At 47.9% G+C, this 21,746-nt stretch overlaps 2 protein-coding genes across 2 annotated transcripts in view; one reads left to right on the forward strand and one right to left on the reverse strand.

The window, feature by feature from the left end:
* Nucleotides 1-103: 103 nt before the first annotated feature.
* On the reverse strand, nucleotides 104-14,550 carry CHTF8 (chromosome transmission fidelity factor 8). The gene is made up of 3 exons (XM_040329218.1): nucleotides 14,441-14,550; nucleotides 14,065-14,176; nucleotides 104-1,633 (listed from the first exon to the last, which is right to left on the reverse strand). Exons 1-3 carry the CDS (start codon nucleotides 14,461-14,463, stop codon nucleotides 1,412-1,414), a joined length of 357 nt encoding a protein of 118 aa, XP_040185152.1. The 5' UTR covers nucleotides 14,464-14,550; the 3' UTR covers nucleotides 104-1,411.
* The window catches only part of UTP4 (UTP4 small subunit processome component), a 36,002-nt gene continuing 28,759 nt past the window's right edge, over nucleotides 14,504-21,746 (forward strand). Inside the window, exons 1-2 of the mRNA XM_040329217.1 lie at nucleotides 14,504-14,586; nucleotides 17,033-17,193. Coding sequence (XP_040185151.1) covers nucleotides 17,035-17,193 — 159 coding nt within the window. The 5' untranslated portion in view covers nucleotides 14,504-14,586; nucleotides 17,033-17,034. The remainder of the gene's footprint in view (nucleotides 14,587-17,032; nucleotides 17,194-21,746) is intronic.

The raw sequence follows: 21,746 nt of genomic DNA on the forward strand, positions 1-21,746 counted from the left end.
TACTTTACAGAATACAGGAAAAGTGTGAATGACAACTGAATGGAATAATGTTTTTTATATAAATAAAAATGTACATTTTACAGACATATCAAAAAAGAAAAAAAAGAAACAATAAAGATACAAAAAAAGTAGAGAAATTGTTAAGTTCAAACGGGTGGCTTGCTGAACATTTCCAACTCTCGCCAAGTGTCTTCCAAACTGGGCTTCATGATGAGATGCTCCAGACAATGGCTGTACCAAACCATCGATGACCGAACTTCATAGGGTATACAGTCGGCTAAAAGGTCACATCTAACACTGGAAGAGCAGAAGGTCACCAGATATTCTTCTATAGGAAGGTAGGCTGAAGGTCTCATTGGAACACAATGGGGCTCTGCAGATTCTGGATAGGAGACATCAGACTGGGGGGATAGGAGACATCAGACTGGGGGGATAGGAGACATCAGACTGGGGGGATAGGAGACATCAGACTGGGGGGATAGGAGACATCAGACTGGGGGGATAGGAGACATCAGACTGGGGGGATAGGAGACATCAGACTGGGGGGATAGGAGACATCAGACTGGGGGGATAGGAGACATCAGACTGGGGGGATAGGGGACATCAGACTGGGGGGATAGGGGACATCAGACTGGGGGGATAGGGGACATCAGACTGGGGGGATAGGGGACATCAGACTGGGGGGATAGGAGACATCAGACTGGGGGGATAGGAGACATCAGACTGGGGGGATAGGGGACATCAGACTGGGGGGATAGGAGACATCAGACTGGGGGGATAGGGGACATCAGACTGGGGGGATAGGGGACATCAGACTGGGGGATAGGAGACATCAGCCTGGGGGATAGGGGACATCAGCCTGGGGGATAGGGGACATCAGACTGGGGGATAGGGGACATCAGACTGGGGGATAGGGGACATCAGACTGGGGGATAGGGGACATCAGACTGGGGGATAGGGGACATCAGACTGGGGGATAGGGGACATCAGACTGGGGGATAGGGGACATCAGACTGGGGGATAGGGGACATCAGACTGGGGGATAGGGGACATCAGACTGGGGGATAGGGGACATCAGACTGGGGGATAGGGGACATCAGCCTGGGGGATAGGGGACATCAGCCTGGGGGATAGGGGACATCAGCCTGGGGGATAGGGGACATCAGCCTGGGGGATAGGGGACATCAGCCTGGGGGATAGGGGACATCAGACTGGGGGATAGGGGACATCAGACTGGGGGATAGGGGACATCAGACTGGGGGATAGGGGACATCAGACTGGGGGATAGGGGACATCAGACTGGGGGATAGGGGACATCAGACTGGGGGATAGGGGACATCAGACTGGGGGATAGGGGACATCAGACTGGGGGATCAGATAAGGTTTGGCTGCTTCTGTACGGACCATTTTCTCACACCTTCTTGGGGACATTGATGATGATTGGCTTTGGCCTCGTCTTAAAAATAATCTTTCTCTTAATAAGTGCGGTCACTGTGTATTTGGTCTCCACAGCGGCGTGTTCAGCTTCCTCTCCGGAGATGTTGTTACTCTTCACTAGAACAGCGAAGGGCTTCTCTAAGCGTGCGATCTTCCCATAGAGGATGTGATGTCCAATAATGAGAAGGGGGACGCTCTGGTGACAAAGTACACAAAGCCACAATTATTTCCCAAGATATGCAACCCAATCAGGGATATAAATCAACCAATAATAACAGACTAGAGGGTCACCGAATGGAAGTTTTGGTCTGAAAATTCAGGATGCACTCGAAATTGAAAAATTACAGTTTAAAAAAAAATATATATATATATATATATATATATATATATATATATATATATATATATATATATATATATATATATATATATATATATATATATATATATTAACCGCTTCAGCCCCGGAAGATTTTACCCCCTTCCTGACCAGAGCTCTTTTTGCGATTAGGCACTGCATCACTTTAACTGACAATTGCGCGATCATGCGACGTGGCTCCCAAACAAAATTGGCGTCCTTTTTTCCCCCACAAATAGAGCTTTCTTTTGGTGGCATTTGATCACCTCTGTGGCCTTTATTTTTTTGCGCTATAAACAAAAGAAAAGCAACAATTTTGAAAAAAAATAAAAAATCTTTTACTTTTGCTATAATAAATATCCCAATTTCTTTATTTTTTTTTATATTTTTTTCCTCGGTTTAGGCTGATATGTATTCTTCTACATATTTTTTGCAAAAAGGGGATAGTTTTATGGCATTTTTTTATTATTATTTTTTACTAGTACTTATGGCAGGTGACGTGGCAAGTGGACAATCCACAGCTTGTGGCAGGTGACGTGGCAAGTGACACGCTAAAATACAAGTACACTGCTGCTCTCTCAGCTGCTACTCACTCTGGTCTCACAAAATGGCTGAAATGGTTAAATAATACTGTTTTTTGAGCTTAGGGAGGGTCTTATGAGGTTTCTTAACTAAACGCTTATAAACGCAAACGCGGTAAAACGCTGCTGAACGCGGCAAAACGCTGGTTTCAACCTTTAAAAACATGTGTTCAGCAGAGTTTGCACCGGCGTCTCGTGTGCACGGGGCCTAAGTGGTTAAACTTCCTGCATTTACACACAGACATTTGCTCTAAGAAGGAAGTTGGTCACAATGTTTCCTGTTATTACAAACTTGGCAGACTGCCAGGATATTTTCTTCACACACACACACGTTTATCCCATTGATTACTTACAATGTTTCCTGTTAAGAACTTGGCAGACTGCCAGGATTTTTTTCTTCACACACACACACACAGACGTTTATCCCTTTGATCTAAGAAGGAAGCATTACTTACAATGTTTCCCGTTAAGAACTTGGCAGACTGCCCAAATATTTTCTTTTGACAGCTGAGAAGTCTCTCCACTTGTTATATGAAAGAATCAAACTCTGCATTGGCGATTGTCAGGGGGGGGGTTGAATCAAGGTCACCATTTTTTTAACGATTGATTGTGCAGCTCTACTGTCTGTATGGCTGAAATTGCATCGCATGCGATTTTTCACTGCAGTGCGAATCCCTTCCAATCTCGCACAGCGCACTAACGTGAACCGGCACTTATGCCTCGTACACACGACCAGTTTTCCCGTCGGGAGAACTGCCATGACAGCTTTTGGCCGGGAAAACTGGCTGTGTTGTATGCTCCACCGCAGTTTTCCCGACAGGAAAACCTCCGGGAAAAATTAGAACGTGTTTTTTTTTTTTTTCCTGCCGGGATTCCCGGTGGTTTTTCTATGGGGAAAGCCTGTGGGGGAGCATACACACGGCCGGGATTTCCGACTAAAGCTCTCATGGCAGTTTTCCTGCCAGGAAAACCGGCCGTAAGGGGAAAAAGCTGCCGAGTAGGTTCTCAGTTTTTCCCGGTTGACTTTTTACCGCCGGGAAAACCAATCGTGTGTACGGGGCATTAGACATGTTTTACATTTGGGAATATCTCACCGAAAGTGATATTTTTGTTGCAGGGGATGCCCAAAGACTTGTATCTTAGTGCAGGGGTTGACAAATTTGCTTGGAATCTAGGAGCCAGCTAAAAAAGTTAGGAGCCAGAAAACGCACCCGTCCCAACGAGCTTGCGCGCAGAAGCGAACACATACGTGAGCAGCGCCCGCATATGTAAACGGTGTTTAAACCACACATGTGAGGTATCACCGCGATTGGTAGAGCGAGAGCAATAATTCTAGCCCTAGACCTTCTCTGTAACTCTAAACATGCAACCTGTAGAATTACGTCGCCTATGAAGATTTTAAAGGGTAAAAGTTTGTCGCCATTCCACGAGCGGACGTAATTTTGAAGCGTGACATGTTGGGTATCAATTTACTCGGCGTAATATTTTCTTTTATAATATTAAAAAAAAATGGGGATAACTTTACTGTTGTCTTATTTTTAAATTAAAAAAAGTGTAATTTTTTCCCAAAAAAGTGCGCTTGTAAGACCGCTGCGCAAATACGGCGTGACAGAAAGTATTGCAACGATCGCCATTTTATTCTCTAGGGTGTTAGGATAAAAAATATATATAATGTTTGGGGGTTCTAATTAGAGGGAAGAAGATGGCAGTGAAAATAGTGAAAAATTACATTAGAATTGCTGTTTAACTTGTAATGCTTAACTTGTAATACCAACGGCCACCACCAGATGGCGCCAGCTTACACATCTGGTGGTAATAACTTGTACTACCAACGGCTCACCACCAGATGCCCCCCCTTCCAAGCCAAGCCGCCAGGACCCTATTTTTAGTCGCCATGGCGACCGGGATTTGTCGAGCCCTGTCTTAGTGCACACTTATCAGTAAGCCAAGCAAGTAATTACATTTCTGGGAGGTGGGGGGAGCGTTACGTAAACACCAACTGTATACAGAAGGTTTTCAGGTTGCCATATTGCAGTCAATTTTTTTCTTTCAATAAATTTTTATTAAGTTTCAAAATAAGGTTACAACAGTCACAAATGTCATCCGAAATATTAAAAACTCTAATAATCAATGCACATCTTTTTGCTTTAATCCATGCGCAAATTGTAACCTTGCAAAAGCACATACATTAAAAGATAATAACCCTACAACTGATAGAGATAGGAAGAAAAGAATAGAGAAAAAGGAAACAGAGAGAGAAGGGAGGGAAGGGGAGAAGGGGTAAGGAGGGGAAGCTCAGTGCCTATCCACCCGTTAGATTCCAGTTAAACAAGTGCAGGAACCTGGGTAAGGGGGATATCAATAAAAACAGCCCAAGGAGTCCAAATCTCATGGAACTTAGCAACGGAGTCATTTAATATACTGGATAATTTTTCTTGAACCATGATCCATGAGATTTTTTGTTTAGCAACTGACATGAGTGGCCTAGGCTGTTTCCAGGATTTGGCTATGGATATTTTGGAGCCGAGTAAGATGAAATGAACTAGGTGTTGTGTAGATTTAGGAAGCGAGGGGATAAGGGCATTTAACAAGGCTACGTCAGGGGTCCTAGGAATCTGAAATCCGGTCACTCTGTGAATCATATTGAAGATGAGTCTCCAGAATGAGCGGATCCTAGGGCATTCCCACCAGATGTGGGCCATGGAGCCCCGAAGCTGGCAACCCCTAAAACAAAGAGGATCCGCATCCGAAAACATAGCACCCAATCTGGAGGGAGTAAGATACCATCTGGTAATGACCTTTACATTCGCCTCTACCAAGGAAATATTCTGAATGCCCTTGAACGATCTAGAGACAGCTTTATGCCAAGACTCCAAGCTAATGGATTTCTGAAAATCAGACTCCCAAGCCGTCATATAAGTTGTTTTATCAATTGGGTGAGTGAGGGCTGAATAGATCACCGAGATGCCTCCCCTCCGCCCCATGGCTTGTCCACACCAAATCTCATAAGCAGTAAAATCTGGGGGTAGGGGTTTGGTTCTCCAGATACTATGCAGGAAATTGGATATTTGTTTAAAGTGGACCATCTCTTCATCGGGTAGCTTCAGTGTGTGGATACAGTAGCTCAGGGAAATGGGACCACTAGAGGTGAAATATTGGCCAATCCGATATAGCCCCTTATCCATCCACCACTTAAAGTTAGAAGTTTGCAGACCATATGGAAAATCGGGATTATTGAATATATGTGCCAAAGGACGGGAAGTGGACGTTAGGCAGGGATTTCCTTTGAGGCGGTCCCATAAAGCAAAAGATTGTGAGAGTACTGGAGAAAGAATGGAAGGGCGGGACTTGGCAGGGGACCAAAGCAACAAATCCAGGGGAATAGACGGGACTGCTTGTTGTTCAATATCGACCCAATCTGGTCTCTCAAATTTGGAGTAAAGGGTGGAAAATTGAGCCAGTCTAGCTGAGAGGTAGTATTTGTGAAGCTCTGGGCATCCCATACCACCCTTGTGTCTGTGACGAAAGAGTGTATCCTGTGGTATACGATACCCTGAAGAACCCCAGATAAATTTAAGCAGTTTGCCTTGGAAAGATTTTAAATGATTTCTCCTGATCGGGATTGGAAGAGAGCGAAATAGATAAAGCAACCTTGGGAGCAGCGTCATTTTAAGTGAGTTGATCCTCCCCAACCAGGAGAGGTAGAGTTTGGACCACCTGGCCAGATCAGCTTCCAGCTTTTTAAAGATAGGGGGGTAATTAAGGTCGTATAAGGTTTCAGTCTTAGCGGAAAGGGCGATACCCAGATATTGAATCGATGTATCACTCCACTTAAATTTAAAAGATAGTTTCAGTTCCGAAACCACCTCAGGGGGAAGGGATACATTCAGAGCCTCTGACTTAGAAAAATTGACGGATAGGCCCGCTAACGAAGAGAAATCATCAAGAGTGCGGTTCAAGTTGGGAAGAGTGGATAGGGGGAAGGTTAAAAAAAGCAGAATGTCATCCGCAAAGAGGGCGCATTTGTGGTTCCGGCCTCCACACTGAACCCCCGATATATTAGGGTTCTGTCGTATAGCAATCGCCAGGGTTTCAATTGCAATGGCAAAAATAAGTGGGGACAACGGACATCCTTGTCGAGTACCTCGTTTGATTCCGAAAGGGGAGGAGTAATGTCCCTTGATCCTAACTAGAGCTCTAGGGTTTGAGTACAGGGCCTTAATAATACCCATGAATCTTGTACCAAAACCCCACTTCTCTAGAATATCAAAGATATAGGGCCAGGACACGGAGTCAAAGGCCTTCTGAAGGTCCAGAGATAGCAGAAATCCTTTTTGGTGGCTCCCTCCCGCCCAATTGGTTTGCAGAATTGATACCAGATCAATTGCACGTCTAATTTGGTCAGGGCCTTGCCTGCCGGGTATAAATCCCACTTGGTCTTTATGCACATAGTGCCCAATGAATCCAGCCAACCTATTGGCTAAAATTTTAGTTAGGATCTTGAGGTCATTGTTAATAAGGGAAATTGGCCGATAATTAGAGACATCCTCAGGATTCTTGTCTGGCTTTGGTATCACCGTGATAAATGCTGTATTAATTTGGGAGTCAAAGGGGTCTCCTTTGGCTTTAAAATTAAAAAATTTCGTTAATTGAGGCGTCAAAATGTCTATAAATTTTTTGTAATAGGGGACAGAAAGACCATCAGGGCCAGGGGCCGAACCGCTTCGGAGACTCTTAACCACACCCCTTACTTCCTCCTCCGTTATTGGAGAGTCCATTATATCCCTGTGGTTGTCAGACAAGGAAGGGATAGGAAGTCCCTCAAGGAATCGTGAGGATAAGTCAGAGGAGGGAAGGGTAGGAGCTTCATAAAGTTTCGAGTAGAAACCCTGAAAAGCATCTAAGATTTTGGTCGGATTGGTTGTAGGAGGAAGACCACCAATTTTAATCTTGGGCATTGAAAGTAATTTAGGCTTAGGGGTCAATTTGGACGCAAGAAGGGGGCCGAATTTGTCTGCCTGAGTATAAAATTTATGTTTATTCCACCTAATTGCTTTCTCAGCCCGGGTAGTGAGAGCGAGATTAAGAGCCAACCTGGCGTTATCCAGTTGACTTATGGGTGTTCCGGAGGGATCTTGTTTATGCAAAGCTTTAAGGGAAAGAAAATCAGATTCTAATCTTTCAATTTCAGCTTTTCTTCCCTTTTTTACTTGCGAGGAGATCTGTATGAGCCTACCCCTAATGAAAGCTTTGTGAGCAGCCCAAAGTGTTTCAACTGAAACTTCTCCTGTGTCATTAAATGAAAAGTACTCTGTCAGGGCCTTTTCAATCTCCGCGACTCTGACGGGGTCTGAGAGCAAAGATTCATTCAGCCTCCAAAACAAGCGCGACCCTTCCGGAGGACCCAGTGCAAGGGATATAATTACCAAGGAATGGTCGGATAGAGCAGAATCTCTGATCGAGGCGGATAGTACTGTCGGTAGACTGGTAGAAGGAATGAGAATATGGTCTATGCGAGCATACGTAAGGTGAGGGTGGGAAAAATGAGTGTAATCCCTTTTGGAGGGGTTAAGTTCTCTCCATGTGTCAGCTAAACCAAATTCGTGAAGGATTTTAGCGATTTTAAGGCTTTCTTTTGTGGGACGTAATACCCTGGACCCTGGCGGTTTTGATTTGTCCAAACCCTGGTCTAGAGCTGTATTGGAATCTCCCCCAAAGACTATGGTGCCCTCCAATTCGGGGGATAGTGTGTCTAATAACGATTTGAAAAATTTAGCCTGACCTCTATTAGGTGCATAATACGAGACCAAAGAGAAGAGTTGATCTCCTATTTTGCCTTTCACCAGGATAAACCTCCCTTCTGGGTCAACAGTATCAGATATTTTAACAAAAGTGCATTTCTTAGAGATCAGGATTGCAACCCCTTTGGTTTTGTTTTCAGCACTGGCTAGATAAAATTGAGGAAAGTATGAGTGAATAAAAGTGGGGCTATACCGGACAGGAAAGTGAGTTTCCTGAAGCATGATGATGTCTAGATGTAGAGATTTATAGTGGTCCATTACCTTTCTTCGTTTAATTGGAGAGTTAATGCCTTGCACATTATGAGAGGCAATGCGGAGCCTAACATCTAGTGAATCAGCCATGGATCTCAGAATCTGGACCACGTCCAAGGCAGCCCTCACTCACCAGTAGCAGACCCAGGTCCCAAACGAGACCAAGAACAGCAGCTTCCATAACCGCAAAGGTTGAGTCCCTGAGGATAGAGTGTAGGAGTGCATAACCTGTAAATAAAGCATATTTTAGGCACAATCGAGTGTAGCTAGGAATCACTGGGTAAGGTAAGGAAAGACAGAAAAGAAAAGAGAAAAGTAGGTCTCCCTGAAAAGAAAAGTGGAGCTCCGGGTGGGAGAAACCCCGGAAGCTCTGAGAAGTGAAAGTAGAATCAGCTTCCCCTAAACAAGGGAGAGCTGTCCATCCCTCGGAGACCATCAGGTGTCCCAAGGAAGGATTGAGGCGCATTGGAACCAAGCTGGAACCGGGCGCCCAAAATCACACAAATATATTCTAATAAGCATAAGAAAGGTACACAGCATAGAAATAAAAATTCTATTTGCGTAAACTAACCACCCCAACCGATCGCCCCGAGCCCCCGCCCTCCCACCTAGTGAGAAGACGGGGGCCCCAAGGGACCGAATCAGCGCGACAGCGATACAAAAGGCATCACTCCTCCTAGTCGAAAAACAAAAAATGCGCTGATCAGTGGGAAGAAAAAAGGATAGCCCCAAATACTTAACAGGAGCAACAGGAAGGGAGCCCTCCCATTGCCCCAACACAGCTGCTAGGTTTAACAGATAATGAAAAATTCTGACCACACAGCACTAAAGCCATCTGGGATGATCAGATGAGGAAAAATAAGAAATAAAAATAAAAGTCAAAACAGCCAAGAAAGTCAAGAACCAGTATGGGAAGGAACCCCCAAAAGCAGCCAAGTCAAAAGGAGGAGAGAATCACATTGGAATGATCCTCAGATCCATGACCATCCGGCAAGACATTTCCCTGCTGGGAGAGCAGGAAAGATTAATCTTCAGGTTGTTCCATTTTCCCTTGCTTTTTTAGAGTTGCCCCTCTGCCAAAGGGGAGATTGAGGACTGGTAGGGACAGCTCGTTTGTTGGATCCCTGCCCCACAGATGTAGTCTCCATATCAGCTTCTTGTGCGATGAGCTTCAAACGTCGAAGTAAATTTTCTCCTTCATGAAAGGTGGAAAAAGCAAACGGTTTACCATTGACTGCAAATTTGACCGCAAAGGGAAAGGCCCATTTGTACTTGATGGCTTTTTGGGACAAGGCCTGAAGCAGTGGCTTAAGAGATCTTCTTCTTTGGATCGTGGACGGAGAAAGGTCTGCAAAAAGTTGTACCTGATGTCCCTGGCACATTACCGCCTGAGCAGCCCTCGCTTGTCTCATGACCTCCTCCTTAATGTAGTAATGATGGGGTTTGGCGATGATGTCTCTCGGGGAACCATCTTTCCTAGGGGGCCCCAATGCTCTATGAGCCCTATCCAGTTCTAAATGCTGTGGAGATATACTAGGGAGGAGATTTTTAATCAGGTCCTGTACTGCCTCAGGCACATTAAGGATAGTTTCTGGGAGACCGCGAATTCTAATATTAGACCTCCTAGATCTGTTCTCGAGGTCGTCAATGCGGGACATCGCTACGTCCAATTGATCTTGAAGCGAATGAATGTGGTGAAAATTCTGGGTTGTGGCAGCTATAGTTTCCTCCATTTTGTTCTCAATGGTTTCAATCCTAGTGCCCAGGGATTGGAAATCTGCTTTTAAATCATTTGTTATCTTAGCTGCCGTTTGGGCCAGACCCTTATCCAGCAAAACTGAAAATTTAATAAACAGGTCCTCCATGAGGAGAGCAGGATCCATGGGACGTGCGTCACTGATAAGGACACCTTGCTGTAATGGTACAGTTATTCCCCTATATGAAGGGGTTAATTCAGATCCCAACAGATTATTAGTTAGGGAATCCCCTGGGGCAGAGGACAAAGAGGATACCTGAATATGAGATCCAACCGAGTCAGGTATGATGTGTGGTTGAAATAAGGCTGGTTCTGACCTGCATAGCTGCCCTTGTTCAGTCAGGCTATGTGCTAGTGCCTGAAGCAGCGGTGCGGCGGCCATCTTGGATTTACCTCACAGATCTTCAGAGGTCTAAAATGGCTTAAAATCCTCGGTTAAACTCGGGGCAAGCCGTGTAGATATGTGCCCGCTACTCTGAGGAGCTAGTCCGTGCTGTTTTCAGCAATCCCGGACAGCTGTGTACCGGAAAACGGGCGCCGCGGTGACAGCCTGGAGCGGAGCTGACGGCTCAGGCGTCCATCCCCGCAGCCCGCGCATGCGCACCTGCAGTCAATTTTTACGCGACAGATCACATTCCATTGAGGCAGCTGTAGAGGTCACACATTGGTAAGGCATTAGAGGTAAGACTGCATTATAAAATTGCTCAGCAAAAGGGAGGAAAGCAAAGCTATTTTACATTGTGAACACTAAAAGAAACAAGAACTGGCAGGAAAAGTGATTTTGTACAAAAATGCCTTTTATTTTCCCCATAAGACCAGAGTGAGAATCTCAGAGTGATACAGGCAGTGGAGCTGTGATAGGAAGTTTCTGGGTGACACCTGGTGGCTTTACTGAGTATTACAAGTGAACCGTCATTTGAAGCCCCTCCTCTCTCTGTAATGTGCAATTATTCGATGAAAGAACGACCAACGCTTTATAAGCCAACACATACTCTTTTTTTTTCTCTCTTTAGTCTAGAACTGATAAGGGAATTTGTACGGCAGTTTTGCTTTCTTCTATGCAAGCTGTAATGATATTAATCTTAAAAAAGTGAAAGAAAGTCCCACATTTTGAGTTGTCACCAAAACACTAACACAGGGGAATTCTTCCCATGGGGACAATAGATCTAGTGACACCCTGGGTTTATCCCACTTCCTGTTTGGTTATGGAACAGGAAAAAAAAATCTCCCCAATGGGCCACAGGTGGCAAAACAAAAAAGGCAGGGATTATAACCCTCCTGCACACTAACCAAAATGAAAACAAGTTTTGTCTTTAGTTACACTTTAAAGGATAAGTTCACCTTCCATAACGTGTTACGCCCATGTTGGGGTACATCCATGTAACATGTTATGAATGCACCGCCCCCCCACTGTAACAGCTAGAGGGGGTTTCACCACTTCCTGTTTGGGACAGGAAGGGAAATCTTAATAGGATACAGATGGCAAAAGAAAAAATAAATAAATCTGGTGGGGGTTATATATCCAAAAAATAAATACATTGTTTTTAATATATTGCAAAACTATTTACCGAGTTCAAAACCTCCTCCCAAGTGCCATCAGGTGGTGCGGAGTGCAGAGGTCAGGGTATGGTGCTTGGGGTACAGAGGTCAGGGTGTGGAGGCCAGGGTGCGGAGGTCAGGGTGCAATGGTCAGGGTGGGGTGCGGTGGTCGGAGAGTCAGAGGTCAGGGTGTGGAAGTCAGGGGGCAGAGGTCAGGGGGCAGAGGTCAGGGGGCCATGGTAACGGTGCAACGGTCAGGGTGGGGTGGTCGGAGAGTCAGAGGTCAGGCTGGGGTGGGCGGGGTGCGGTGGTCAGAGTGCATAAGTCGGGGGGCAGAGGTCAGGGTGCGGTGGCAACGGTCAGGTTGGGTGGTTCAAAAGTCAGGGCGAACCGCCTCAAAGGAAATCCCTGCCTAACGTCCACTTCCCGTCCTTTGGCACATATATTCAATAATCCCGATTTTCCATATGGTCTGCAAACTTCTAACTTTAAGTGGTGGATGGATAAGGGGCTATATCGGATTGGCCAATATTTCACCTCTAGTGGTCCCATTTCCCTGAGCTACTGTATCCACACACTGAAGCTACCCGATGAAGAGATGGTCCACTTTAAACAAATATCCAATTTCCTGCATAGTATCTGGAGAACCAAACCCCTACCCCCAGATTTTACTGCTTATGAGATTTGGTGTGGACAAGCCATGGGGCGGAGGGGAGGCATCTCGGTGATCTATTCAGCCCTCACTCACCCAATTGATAAAACAACTTATATGACGGCTTGGGAGTCTGATTTTCAGAAATCCATTAGCTTGGAGTCTTGGCATAAAGCTGTCTCTAGATCGTTCAAGGGCATTCAGAATATTTCCTTGGTAGAGGCGAATGTAAAGGTCATTACCAGATGGTATCTTACTCCCTCCAGATTGGCTGCTATGTTTTCGGATGCGGATCCTCTTTGTTTTAGGGGTTGCCAGCTTCGGGGCTCCATGGCCCACATCTGGTGGGAATGCCCTAGGATCCGCTCATACTGGAGACTCATCTTCAATATGATTCACAGAGTGACCGGATTTCAGATTCCTAGGACCCCTGACGTAGCCTTGTTAAATGCCCTTATCCCCTCGCTTCCTAAATCTACACAACACCTAGTTCATTTCATCTTACTCGGCTCCAAAATATCCATAGCCAAATCCTGGAAACAGCCTAGGCCACTCATGTCAGTTGCTAAACAAAAAATCTCATGGATCATGGTTCAAGAAAAATTATCCAGTATATTAAATGACTCCGTTGCTAAGTTCCATGAGATTTGGACTCCTTGGGCTGTTTTTATTGATATCCCCCTTACCCAGGTTCCTGCACTTGTTTAACTGGAATCTAACGGGTGGATAGGCACTGAGCTTCCCCTCCTTACCCCTTCTCCCCTTCCCTCCCTTCTCTCTCTGTTTCCTTTTTCTCTATTCTTTTCTTCCTATCTCTATCAGTTGTAGGGTTATTATCTTTTAATGTATGTGCTTTTGCAAGGTTACAATTTGCGCATGGATTAAAGCAAAAAGATGTGCATTGATTATTAGAGTTTTTAATATTTCGGATGACATTTGTGACTGTTGTAACCTTATTTTGAAACTTAATAAAAATCTATTGAAAGAGAAAAGTCAGGGCGTGGTAATGGTGGTTCAGAGGTCAGGGTGTGGTAGTCGGGGGCAGAGGTCAGGGTGTGGAAGTCAGGGGGCAGAGGTCAGGTTGGGGTGCGGTGGTCAGAGTGCAGAAGTCGGGGGGCAGAGGTCAGGGTGCTGTGGCAACGGTCAGGTTGGGTGGTTCAAAAGTCAGGGCGTGGTAATGGTGGTTCAGAGGTCAGGGTGTGGTAGTCGGGGGCAGAGGTCAGGGTGTGGAAGTCAGGGGGCAGAGGTCAGGGTGTGGAAGTCAGGGGGCAGAGGTCAGGTTGGGGTGCGGTGGTCAGAGTGCAGAAGTCGGGGGGCAGAGGTCAGGGTGCTGTGGCAACGGTCAGGTTGGGTGGTTCAAAAGTCAGGGCGTGGTAATGGTGGTTCAGAGGTCAGGGTGTGGTAGTCGGGGGCAGAGGTCAGGGTGTGGAAGTCAGGGGGCAGAGGTCAGGTTGGGGTGCGGTGGTCAGAGTGCAGAAGTCGGGGGGCAGAGGTCAGGGTGCTGTGGCAACGGTCAGGTTGGGGTGGTTCAAAGGTCAGGGCATGGTAATGGGGGGGTGGTTGTCAGGGTTCAGAGGTCAGGGTGTGGTAATGTGGGGTGTGGTTGTCAGAGGTCGGAGTTCAGAGGTCAGGATGTGGTGGTCGGGGGCAGAGGTCATGGTGTGGTGGTTGGGGCAGAGGTCACTCACCTCCTTGGTGAAGAGAAGGTCCCCCATCAGTTTCCCGGTCAGTCCATCTTGTCTCCGGGACTCGATCTCCCCCTGGAGCTCCATCAGCATCCATTCCCCCGGATCTCCGTCCCTGGAGGAGAAGGACACAGATCACACACCTTCCATCTTCCCCCGGACTCTCCTCCATACATTCCCAGCACCTCATTGGGGTCCATCATGTCCCTGTTCCGCTGTCACACACAGCGCCCCCCTCCGGTCACATTCCAATTCCTCTATCAGTGTTCTCTATAGGAAGAGATCTCCCCCTCCCCCCCATAGGACAGGCAGTGTCCGGTCCTCTCAGGCTGGGGGCTGTGACCGGAGAGAATCCCGGGCTCTGTCCATCTCACCTCACCTGGACACCACAATCTGCGCCATCCCGCCACCTCCGGATCCGAATCCGCCGCCTCTCCGCTCCGGGGGCGGGGCTTCTCGTGACGTCTTTCCGCTTCCGGGTTCAGGGAGTCTCCACGTGAAAGAAGAGGAGCAACGTGAGAGCCGGTTAGTGTACAAGAGAGAGGGACCGGGGGGAGCTGACTGTGTGTTACCGATCACCGACACCGGTCACCCATGTCCTGCACTGAGATCGGCCTGCATTGGTGTCACCCATGTCCAGCACTGAGATCAGCCTGCATTGGTGTCACCCATGTCCAGCACTGAGATCAGCCTGCATTGGTGTCACCCATGTCCAGCACTGAGATCAGCCTGCATTGGTGTCACCCATGTCCAGCACTGAGATCAGCCTGCATTGGTGTCACCCATGTCCAGCACTGAGATCAATCTGCATTGGTGTCACCCATGTCCAGCACTGAGATCAGCCTGCATTGGTGTCACCCATGTCCAGCACTGAGATCAGCCTGCATTGGTGTCACCCATGTCCAGCACTGAGATCAGCCTGCATTGGTCTCACCCATGTCCAGCACTGAGATCAGCCTGCATTGGTGTCACCCATGTCCAGCACTGAGATCAGCCTGCATTGGTGTCACCCATGTCCAGCACTGAGATCCGCCTGCATTGGTGTCACACATGTCCAGCACTGAGATCAGTCTGCATTGGTGTCACCCATGTCCAGCACTGAGATCAGTCTGCATTGGTGTCATACATGTCCAGCACTGAGATCAGCCTGCATTGGTGTCATACATGTCCAGCACTGAGATCAGCCTGCATTGGTGTCATACATGTCCAGCACTGAGATCAGCCTGCATTGGTGTCACCCATGTCCAGCACTGAGATCAGCCTGCATTGGTGTCACCCATGTCCATCACTGAGATCAGTCTGCATTGGTGTCACCCATGTCCAGCACTGAGATCAGCCTGCATTGGTGTCACGCATGTCCAGCACTGAGATCAGCCTGCATTGGTGTCACGCATGTCAAGCACTGAGATCAGCCTGCATTGGTGTCACCCATGTCCAGCACTGAGATCAGCCTGCATTGGTGTCACCCATGTCCAGCACTGAGATCAATCTGCATTGGTCTCACCCATGTCCAGCACTGAGATCAGCCTGCATTGGTGTCACACATGTCCAGCACTGAGATCAGCCTGCATTGGTGTCACCCATGTCCAGCACTGAGATCAGCCTGCATTGGTGTCACCCATGTCCAGCACTGAGATCAGCCTGCATTGGTGTCACCCATGTCCAGCACTGAGATCAGTCTGCATTGGTGTCACCCATGTCCAGCACTGAGATCAGCCTGCATTGGTCTCACCCATGTCCAGCACTGAGATCAGCCTGCATTGGTGTCACCCATGTCCAGCACTGAGATCAGTCTGCATTGGTGTCATACATGTCCAGCACTGAGATCAGCCTGCATTGGTCTCACCCATGTCCAGCACTGAGATCAGCCTGCATTGGTGTCACCCATGTCCAGCACTGAGATCAGCCTGCATTGGTGTCACCCATGTCCAGCACTGAGATCAGCCTGCATTGGTGTCACACATGTCCTGCACTGAGATCAGCCTGCATTGGTGTCACCCATGTCCAGCACTGAGATCAGCCTGCATTGGTGTCACCCATGTCCAGCACTGAGATCAGCCTGCATTGGTGTCATACATGTGCAGCACTGAGATCAGCCTGCATTGGTGTCACGGGGTGCAGAGGGGGGGACGGAGGGCAGAGGGGGGGGACGGAGGGCAGAGGGGGTGATGGGGTACAGAGGAGGGTGCAGATGGGGTGCAGAGGGGGTGACGGGGTACAGAGCAGGGGGACGGAGGGCAGAGGAGGTGACGGGGTACAGAGGAGGGGGACAGAGGGCAGAGGGGGTGACGGGGGACAAAGGAGGGGGACGGAGGGCAGAGGAGGTGACGGGGTACAGAGGAGGGGACGGATGGCAGAGGGGGTGACGGGGTACAGAGGAGGGGACGGAGGGCAGAGGGGGTGACGGGGTACAGAGGAGGGGACGGGGGGCAGAGGGGGTGACGGGGTACAGAGGAGGGGACAAAGGGCAGAGGGGGTGACGGGGTACAGAGGAGGGGACGGAGGGCAGAGGGGGTGACGGGGTACAGAGGAGGGGACGGAGGGCAGAGGGGGTGATGGGGTACAGAGGAGGGGGACGGAGGGCAGAGGAGGTGACAGGGTACAGAGGAGGGGACAGGGTGCAGTTGGGGTGCAGAGGAGGGGACGGAGGGCAGAGGAGGTGATGGGTACAGAGGAGGGGGACGGGGTGACGGGGTACAGAGGAGGTGACGGGGTACAGAGGAGGGGACGGAGGGCAGAGGGGGTGACGGGGTACAGAGGAGGGGACGGAGGGCAGAGGGGGTGATGGGTACAGAGGAGGGGGACGGAGGGCAGAGGAGGTGAAGGGGTGCCCCATCAAGAGAATGTCTGAAAGTGAACCTTCTGACTGGTTGCTCTGTACAACAACCCACATGCTGCATTCCCACTACGCCTTATACAGAGAGCCGAGCGATCACACACCACTAATCATTAATATTTGTTTGTTATTTAGGAATGGGGGAGTTCGTAGTTCACCGTGTGCGGTTCTTCGACTATGTTCCATCCGGTGTGCGATGCATTTCATACTCCGAACAGACGGGTCGGCTCGCTGTGGCTCGCAATGACGGGTCTGTGGAAGTCTACAACTTTCCTGCCAACTACTACCAGGAAAAGGTATGGATTTACTAATTCTATTTAACTCCTTCCTGCCAATTCTTCCAGAATCTTTAAGAGGTTTTAATTGCCAGGAGGTGGGCATTCTGATCACGTGACCGCCCTGATTGGGAGTCACAGCTGTCTCATGATCGGTAAGGTGTTTATCGTGAGCTATCTGTTATCCACTGGTGACTGTACTGGGAGCGCACTCTCAACACAGTAGTGTAGTTACATAGTCGGGTTGAACAAAAGACACAAGTCCATCTAGTTCAATAAAAGGGAGCACAAATCCATACACAATCCTATACCCACAGTTGATCCAGAAGAAGGCAAAAAAACAAACAGGAAAGCATGCTCCAATTTGCTTCAGCAGGAGTATGGGAAGGCATGCCCTCGATGACGTCACATTTGACAAAACATGTAGGGCGGAGTCTATGTCTGAAGTTACCACACTATCCGAGACTGTATACAAGTGGGCTTTATCCATTATTTTAAATGCTGGCTTTTAACTGGACCAATGTAAGTGTTTAGCAGCTTGTTTTTAAAATAAAGTGTCTTATGGTTTTACACTATGTGGATCTCTTTCTCTCCCTTATTGGTCACGTTTAAGGGTTACTAGAGATTTGATTGGTCAGCCATTGACGCCACTTTTTCTAGTCCAACCACTGAGGGATGTGATTTGAGTTCTGGGTCATAACCTATTGCCTGTGTAGACTCTTATAATGTGGAGTCTAATGATCGGGAAAGCGATACACCTTACTTGTTATCACGGTGGAGGTCTACTTGGTGGAATTTACTCCACTTTCTTTGGACATTGTTTCAAGGACTCTTCTTATTGGCTATCACTATTCACATACTTTTGAAGCACCATATGGACTATTGTATTTTATTTATTAAGCGCATCGATTTTTGTTTTTTGTTATTTTTTGCTGGGGTTTTATGCCTTCCTCTGGATCAACTGTGAGTATAGGATTGTGTATATGGGATTTTTCTTGTCTCCCTTTTATGGATTATATGGATTGGTGTCTTATATTTTCAACCAGACTAACCTATATGAGTACGGCCGGCAGGAAGCCGTTAAAGTGTATCATACCTGAGCTTTTTTGCACCTAAACCTACACTTGACAATGCTCAGCAATGGGAATCCCATTATTTTCAATACCGACTGGTCACAGTCCTGGGCTCAGCCGTGTGAATCTCATTAAGGTACATTAACCACTTCCAGACCGCCCGCCCGCCGTCATACGTCGCTACTTTGATGTTAAATACCGGGGTTATGGCAGCAGCTAGCTGCCATAACCCCGGTATTTTTACAAATGTCCGGCGGCCCTCTTTCAGATAAAAGTGGTCTCGGTGGCGGATTCGCCGCAAGATCACTTTGATTGGGGGGGCGGGAGAGGGGCCTCCCACCGCACTCATCTCTGCCGCTTACCGGAGACGTCGGTAGTGGCAGAGACGATCAAGTCCGCTCCCCTCACTGCGGGAAAGATGGCCCCATAGCATTGGAGGGAAGAAGCGATGTCAAATGTCACTTCCGCCCAATGCTCTTAAATGAGATGTGAGGTCTTTTTAACCCCAGATCCCACGTTTAACCACTTGCTTACCGGGCACATATACCCCCCTCCTGCCCAGGTGAAATTTCAGCTTCCGGCACTGCGTCGCTTTAACTGACAATTGCGCTGTCGTGCGACATGGCTCCCAAACAAAATTGGCGTCCTTTTTTCCCCACAAATAGAGCTTTCTTTTGGTGGTATTTGATCGCCTGTGCGGTTTTTATTTTTTGCGCTATAAACAAAAAAGAGCGACAATTTTGAAAAAAAATACAATATTTTTTACTTGTTGCTATAATAAATATCCCAGTTTTAAAAAAAAAAAACACATTTTCTTTATCGTTACATCACGGGACACAGAGCGGCATTCATTACTATATGGGTTATATGGAGTACCTTCAGGTGTAGACACTGGCAATCTTCAAACAGGAAATGCCCCTCCCTATATAACCCCCTCCCATAGGAGGAGTACCTCAGTTTTTACGCCAGTGTCTTAGGTGTTAGTCATGGTTTAGCTTGCCTCCGCATCCTTGGGATTAGGTGAGCTACCGGTTCTGTCCAAAAAAGCCTGCGCGCTAAAGTGGTCAGTAACCGGACCCCAAACCCTTGGGGTATAGCCCATAATGCTTTCTTTTTAAGAGAGCTGGACCCTGGGCCCAGAACTTAGAAACCTTTGGGGCGCCTAATGTTTTCTGTTTGCCAGGGTGCTGTATGGGCCCAGGACAGTGGATCCTTCATGGAAGAAGAAGGTTCCCAGGGCCTGAAGGTCTAGACATCCCCACGGAGATGGGGGAAGATTGGACCTCTTGCTTGGCAAAGTCCTGCGGCATGGAGCAGGTAAGTAAGGGGAAAAACCTGCGGGGCTTGGCTCTTAGCAAGTTTTTTCTGGGAGGTCACAGGGGACATGCCTAAAGGTTATGCATTGCATCTGGCAAACCAGTCACATATCATGAAGATAGGATGGCTCTATATGTTATAGTTCCCCATAAAAAGTGACCTCCCTGGTAGTGTTGTAAAAGCTGTGAGTGGGGCCTTTTATGTACAAGTGTATGTGTGTGTCAGAGAGCTATGCTTACCTGCAAGCCTCCAGGCGATGCTCTATCCAGTCCTCTCCCTCATGCCTGCAAGGCAGGCAAAACGCTGACCTCCTCGTGTGTTCACAGGCCTGCGGCTGCAGGAACAGAGAGGCCCTTCCTCCCAACCCCCCGTCGCGGGCGCGCGCGCGGTGCGCGTGCACGTGTTATAGACGCATTTGGCGCCGTTTTAGCTGGGGGGGAAGGGCGGGTCAGTGGTTTAAAGGAAGGGGCGGCCCTTCCTTAGATGCCACAGCTCATTCATTTCTCTGGCTTAAGGGAGGAAGGACTGGAGGGAAGCACGGGCGCTGAGGACACACAGTGGCCAGAAAGAATACTACAGTCTTCAGAAGATTGTGGTTTAGCCTAGGAATAGGCTGGTTTTCTTTTCCATCTCATAGTCTTTTCTTTGGCAATACTACTCAGGGGGATAGAATGTTTTTTCTTGCCTAGATTGAAAAAAAAAAAAAGAAGAAAAGTTTTTCTTTGAAAAAAAAAAAAAAAAAAAGAAAGGTGTCATCTAGGGTAGAGGAAACATTTTTTATTCCCCAAACAGGTGTTTGGGCATTTAACTATTATAAGTCCCAGGTACCAATAAGTAGCAGGTGTACCTCGGTATTGTACTATGGCATCAAGATCAGAGGGTACAAAAGGTGGGGATTCCCCCGCAGAGTCTGAGGTCTCGGATAGAGCTATGCCGCTGCTTTCCCCACAGGGAGCCGTTGGGCCATCGGGGTCTGGGGCTAGAGCTGACGCGAGTCAACCCAACCCTAAGGTGGTCACGGAAGAGGTGTTACTCGCCTCTTTAAATGAGATGCGGAGAAGCATGGGAGAAATGATAGCCGCAGCCATGCGGGGTAGTAAGCGGAATAGATCTCCGTCACCCGTGCGCGGACCCTCGGAAGAGGAGGTCCTTTCCTCTGGGGAATTGGACGACCTCTTGGACAGAGACCAAGTAGGTTCAGGGATCGAAGATCCGGATACAGAGGAGTCTGGGGCAGTCTCCCTGAGGGAGAGCTGATGGATTCAGGGCTTGACGGACTTGGTCCATAAGGCATTCAACCTGCCTGTACCAGATCTCCAGGTATCGACGGTTTCAGCTTTGGGCTCACTGAGGGCGCCTCAAAGCAGGGCTGTGTTTCCGATCCATCCTCTCTTAGAGGGAGTCTTGTTCCAAGAGTGGAACAAACCAGACAAGGTTTTCTTTCCACCTAAGAAATTTTCTGTCTTATATCCTATGGAAGAAAAGTTTTCCAAGAAATGGGCTTCTCCTGCAGTAGACGCAGCCATCTCATGTGTTAACAAATCGTTAACATGTCCTGTAGAAAACGTACAGGTTTTCAAAGATCCAGTTGATAGACGCTTGGAAGCCCTACTTAAGAACTCCTTCACTTCTGCAGGGGCAGTAGTACAGCCAGCCGTGGCTGCGATTGGAGTCGCTCAAGCTTTATCGGATCAATTTAAACAAATGCTTGAACTTATTCCTGCCGAGCAGGCAGAAGAATTTTCGGATGTCCCTAAAGCCATATGTTTTACGGTAGACGCAATCAAGGATTCTATCCAACAAGCGTCACGTTTATCATTATCCCTTATCCATATGAGAAGACTCTTATGGTTAAAAAGCTGGGAGGCTGAGCCCCCATGCAAGAAGCTCCTGGCAGGGTTTCCCTTCCATGGAGGACGGCTCTTCGGAGAGGACTTAGATAAATACATTCAGACCATTTCAAACGGCAAGAGTACTCTCTTGCCAACTAAGAAGAGGGTTCAGGGGCCTGCGTTTAAACGACAGTCCTCCCCTGGGCAGGGGCCCTCTAATGCCAAGCAGTATCGACGGCCTCCTGCAAGAACAAACTTCGGCTTCAACAGCAGATCAAGAGGACAGGCTGTTAGGGGCAAGAGGCAGTGGTTTCGCAAGCCAGCAAAACCAGCCCCCAAGTCTACCTCATGA

The sequence above is a fragment of the Rana temporaria genome, chromosome 11 (genome assembly GCF_905171775.1).
Source record: "Rana temporaria chromosome 11, aRanTem1.1, whole genome shotgun sequence".
Classification (NCBI taxonomy): Eukaryota; Metazoa; Chordata; class Amphibia; order Anura; family Ranidae; genus Rana; species Rana temporaria.

Excerpts from the sequence above, each read along its gene's own strand:
- CHTF8 (XM_040329218.1), bottom strand. The coding sequence starts at position 14,463 with ATGGCGCAGATTGTGGTGTCCAG. Across the intron at positions 14,177-14,440 it reads GCGCAGATTGTGGTGTCCAG|GGACGGAGATCCGGGGGAAT; the intron begins GTGAGGTGAGAT and ends CTTCTCCTCCAG. Across the intron at positions 1,634-14,064 it reads ACCTTCTCTTCACCAAGGAG|AGCGTCCCCCTTCTCATTAT; the intron begins GTGAGTGACCTC and ends CTTTGTCACCAG.